This window comes from Oratosquilla oratoria, chromosome 29 (genome assembly GCF_046742065.1).
Source record: "Oratosquilla oratoria isolate Oo_2021 chromosome 29, ASM4674206v1, whole genome shotgun sequence".
Taxonomy (NCBI): domain Eukaryota; kingdom Metazoa; phylum Arthropoda; class Malacostraca; order Stomatopoda; family Squillidae; genus Oratosquilla; species Oratosquilla oratoria.
Window position 1 is genome coordinate 31,991,723 of NC_134805.1, and position 5,000 is coordinate 31,996,722.

General features: G+C 42.0%; 1 protein-coding gene across 1 annotated transcript in view; it reads left to right on the forward strand.

Annotated features, from left to right (window-relative positions):
* Nucleotides 1–5,000, forward strand: part of LOC143040697 (protein Wnt-4-like) — a 333,549-nt gene that overhangs the window by 174,076 nt on the left and 154,473 nt on the right. The window contains exons 3-4 of the mRNA XM_076212018.1: nt 427–616; nt 4,364–4,463. Of these exons, the coding sequence (XP_076068133.1) occupies nt 427–616; nt 4,364–4,463 (290 nt within the window). The remainder of the gene's footprint in view (nt 1–426; nt 617–4,363; nt 4,464–5,000) is intronic.

Sequence of the window (5,000 nt, forward strand, 5' to 3'; positions counted from 1 at the left end):
CCGTGGAAATCCGAGCATTGAAGGCAAAGGTGACAAACTCGTCGTAACTAAGCGTCTCCTGGTGTATGCGCTTGCTACGGCATAACGACGACATCACATCATAATATCAACACATGAACATAGACTTGTTTCGAGTACCAGTAATTTTATTGTCTGAACGCTGTACTACAGTACTGTAGTTATATGTGGTGGCAACTGTACGTGAAACTAACCCATGTAGATGAATTTCAAATAAAATGTCAGTAGAAGTGAACCTACAAAATTGCCTTCATACAACAACAACAACAACGAAATATGATATTTGCATAGTTTTTCTTGCACCAAGGCCCATGTTTGGATGTTTTCAATTATATATTCCCTTTAACATATCTTCCGCTGATTTACCACATGTTCTCACACGGTCACCTCCTTCCGTCCCACCTCCAGGTACGCGGGAGGCAGCCTTCGTCCACGCCATCTCCTCTGCAGGAGTGGCCTACGCCATCACACGTCGCTGCTCCTCAGGTCAGCTGGATGACTGTGGATGTGACAGGTCCGTCAGGGGCGTCACCGAACAGGGCTTCCAGTGGTCCGGATGCTCGGATAACATCGCCTACGGTACCTCCTTGTCCAAGAGGTAAGGAGACTCTGAAGTGGATGGGGACCTTCTTATCAGTTCTCTTAAGGTGGGATGTGTCAAGAGGGTCTCAAAGCTAGTGGGGGGGGGGGGAGTCTCCTCCCCAGTGGGTCTCTCGAGGTATGTGGAGAAGGGTCCAAGACTGGGGAGAAAGGGTCCTTCCCAGTGGTCTCTCGAGGTAGGATATGTGGAGAAGGGTCCGATTGCTCTCTTTTTCTCCTCTCTCTCTCTCTCTCTCTCTCTCTCTCTCTCTCTCTCTCTCTCTCTCTCTCTCTCTCTCTCTCTCTCTCTCTCTCTCTCTCTCTCTCTCTCTCTCTCTCTCTCTCTCTCTCTCTCTCTCTCTCTCTCTCTCTCTCTCTCTCTCTCTCCCTCTCTCCCTCTCCCTCTCTCTCTCTCTCTCTCTCTCTCTCTCTCTCTCTCTCTCTCTCTCTCTCTCTCTCTCTCTCTCTCTCTCTCTCTCTCTCTCTCTCTCTCTCTCTCTTTTCTCTCTCTCTCTCTCTCTCTCTCTCTCTCTCTCTCTCTCTCTCTCTCTCTCTCTCTCTCTCTCTCTCTCTCTCTCTCTCTCTCTCTCTCTCTCTCTCTCTCTCTCTCTTTCCTTGTCAGTCGGTAGTAGTTGCACAGTAGTTATGCAGATTGGGCGTGTGAGGACAATGCTAGGACTTCTGACCTGACGACGTGAGGGACCAGATTACACAGTAGGTAAACATGGTAGAACCAGGTTATCCATTATTCAGCACGATGACCCACATTATATATTTTGTTCTTGCTAATGGGGGAGTGAGTAGGGAATTGTTATGTGTGAACGATATTTTGACTCAGCGCAAAGGGATTCCTCCCCGTCTTCTCTATTTTACGCACGATGGGACGGAGAAGGGGGGAGGGGGTGATTAAGGGAAGGGGGCTTGCTGAGGATGTACTGTGCCTTACTACATTGCTTCCGACTAAAGGCAGTGGGCGGGAGTCAGGGATAACCCGTCATCCACAAGGAGCTAAGATGAGAAGGTGGAAGGGGTGGTGGATGGGAGTGGAATGGGTGGGAGTGGATACGTGCCTTTTGAATTGGCTACCCCCTTTATATGGGGGAAAGACTTTTAGGAATAGAGATTGATAGATAAATAGATAAAGACAGGCGAATCTGTGGGTCTCGCTCGGGCGCGATCCTTTTCAGATCGTAGTCCTCATCAGGTCACCTTGTTTAAGGTGTTATCACACTGGGCTATTTTTCCTCCGACTGTTGGAGCAGATTTGCAGCCCGCAGCTTTCTGGAAGGAATCTGATATGCTGGAGGAAAATAATGTGATTTTAGGGCGGAAAAAGTGCTGGAGGTGGGCGGTATCGCCGATCATTTGGAGGTTGGAGGAAATATAGCCCATTGTGATAACGCCTTTAGGGGATTTAGGAAGGGTCAAAGGTCATGAATGAAATGCAGCTGTGGGAGGGTGAGGGAGGGAGGAGGAGGGGGAGGAGGAGGAGGAGTAGACGAATCTTCGACGTGTCGGGAAAGGGTTGATAATATTACTGTCTTTTTTTGTTTGTTGATGGTTTATGCTTTATCTTTATGCTTATGTTTATGCTGTATGCTTTATCTCATGCTTAGGTCGTACAGTGCATGCAAACCCGTTCTGCAACCTGTCGGGAAAGGGTTGATTATATTGTCCTTTTGTTTATGAATTATGCCTATCTTCATGCTTATGTTTATGCTTAACATTATGCTTAGTTCATACAATGCATACAAACAAGCTCGTTAATTAGGCCAACGGTGTTTATGATAACTAATTGAGGCTGGTCTCGTTACACTTCCTGAACGTAAATCGACAGATAAGACGTCGAGGGAGTTTTGAAGGAAATGAATACAAGTCAAACGAAATCTTCGATGATTTGTTTTACGGGTGGTTACAAGAATTCTATTGATTCGTTTTGTTCGCGTTATTGTCTGTTTTTTTTATTTGTTTGATTCTCGTTTTATTTGGCTTCCTGTTTACGTGTTTGTTGGTTTGTTTACTTTTTTTCTATGGATATTATTATTATTATTATTATTTATTTACTTATTTATTTATTTATCTATTCTTATTATTTATTTATTAATTTATTATTATCATTATCATTATTATTATTATTATTATTATTATTATTATTATTATTATTATTATTATTATTATTATTATTATTATTATTATTATTATTATATATATATATATTTATATATATATATATATATATATATATATATATATTTTTTTTTTTTTTTTTTTTTTTTTTACCAATTTCATCCCCCGATTCAGTTAGTACTCAGTCTTACAACGAAGTTAGGCACGGGTTCGAGTCTGCTTCACGGACAGACATGTTACCGTACGGATGGAATTAATGCTGTTATTATCGCCAGACGATTTCATTCAGCTGAGTAGGGAGAAGAACAGAAGAGACTGCAAGAGACCGTAAGGCCTACACTAGGTAGTTCCATGTCTCTTACCCTCTGTCGTCCCCATCCATAAAGTTATTTAAACTTTTCTTAAAACAACCGATAGTTTCAGCGCTCATTACGTGGTTACTAAGTCTATTCCATTCGTTAACTACTCTATTGGTAAACCACCCTCTGGTACTAGGCCTTCTTCACACTAGCGGTTTGAACCGCGACGGTTAAATTACTATGTAAGTCACTGGAGACGTTCACACACAACCGTTCAGTTTTTTCTTGACTATGCAGTACCGTCGCGGTTTCCGCGCTGTTCAAACCGCTAGTGTGAACAGGCCTTTATAAAAGAGGGAGGATGCCACCTCACTCACTTGGCACTCCGTCCGACTCCATCATGACCTTTAAGCGTTATCTTCATTATTCCTCGCCTCGGTCGTATATTTTCTTAGTCCTCAGCTTCTCATATTCCATCTACATTCGTTAGTCATCACGCCAACCCGTTATAGCCCAAGCCACCGTTGTCTTTTTTTTTTTTTATATACTCAATTTGATACGCTTGCTTAATATTTACACTATGGAAAGTGACGTTCCCTAACTTGACTAGAGTTGTTTGGGGAGATTAAAAATAGTAGTAGTAGTAGTAGTAGTACAGTAGTAGTAGTAGTAGTAGCAGTAGTAATAGTAGTAGTAGTAGTAATAGTAGTAGTGATGATAGTATTAACAATAGGTTAAGTACCGAAACAGCCATGTAAGAACCAATAGGTCTGTTGCTGCTCGTTTGTCTATATAACTCCATGTAAGACCTCCCTTCAGTTTATTTTCTCGGTGCGATTATCGTCCAACGATGATCGTTCAAGGTTCAATGATGATCGTCATACGATTGTCTAGAGCACAAATTCTTTGTTTTTGAATGGGGCTGTTTTGCTTTGCGCTGGAAAGTTCGATGTTGATCATTTTAGACGAACCTACAGCCAACGCGCTTACCCAAATATGAATCCAGGTAGTAGGATGCGTGTCACCCGCCATTGGCTGCGGTAGGCTGATAATATAATTGTACCAAGTGAAACGTACCTTAGCCCAGAATAAAATATATCAAGTGCGTCAGCGTGCGGGAAGGTAGTTAAGAGTCGGCAGTATTTGACACCTCTCGCGTCGTGCCTCTGAAGTCACCTCCCAGAATTACCACCTCGTTCACACTAAACACAAGGATCGGCTGGCCGTTTTACGACCGACCCGCAGTTTATACCCTCCCGTCATCCGTTTAAACTTGAATTCAAATCTTAACAGTTTTAACGCATTTAACGGTTTTAACGGTCTTCTTCCTCTGACGACAGGTTCGTGGACGCCCGGGACCTGAAGCTGGCGCGGCGGAAGGGCCGCAGCAGGAGTCGAAGGGCGTTAATGAACTTGCACAACAACGAAGCTGGCAGGAAGGTAAGTACCTCAAGCTTGATCTCCCCCACCCGATTGTATATATATATATATATATATATATATATATATATATATATATAGACTGTATATATATATATATATATATATATATATATATAAAATATGCTGAAGAGGATCACAGATAGTGATCGAAATATACGGATCTTTTTACTTACGCTTATTCTTCTCCGAAAGTGTGTCATTAGTATGATTTTACCAATGCACTACATTACTTTGTTGTGATATATATATATATATATATATATATATATATATATATATATATATATAATTTTTTATCAAAAGACTGCAGGACGGGTGATGGCCGATACAGGATCTCGGCCACATTGTCAGCCCAGCATGCAGAAGGAATGTATGAATGGAAGAATTGAGAGATGTATTGATAGGAGCAGGACCGTGTTGTCCCTTTTTAGGACATTTCTTCCTTTTTTGGAAGTGGAAACCCTGTGTCCCATTTTTTATTTCTGAGGCAAGGTTTTTTTTTCATCAATTTCATCTGTGACTGGCGATGAACAC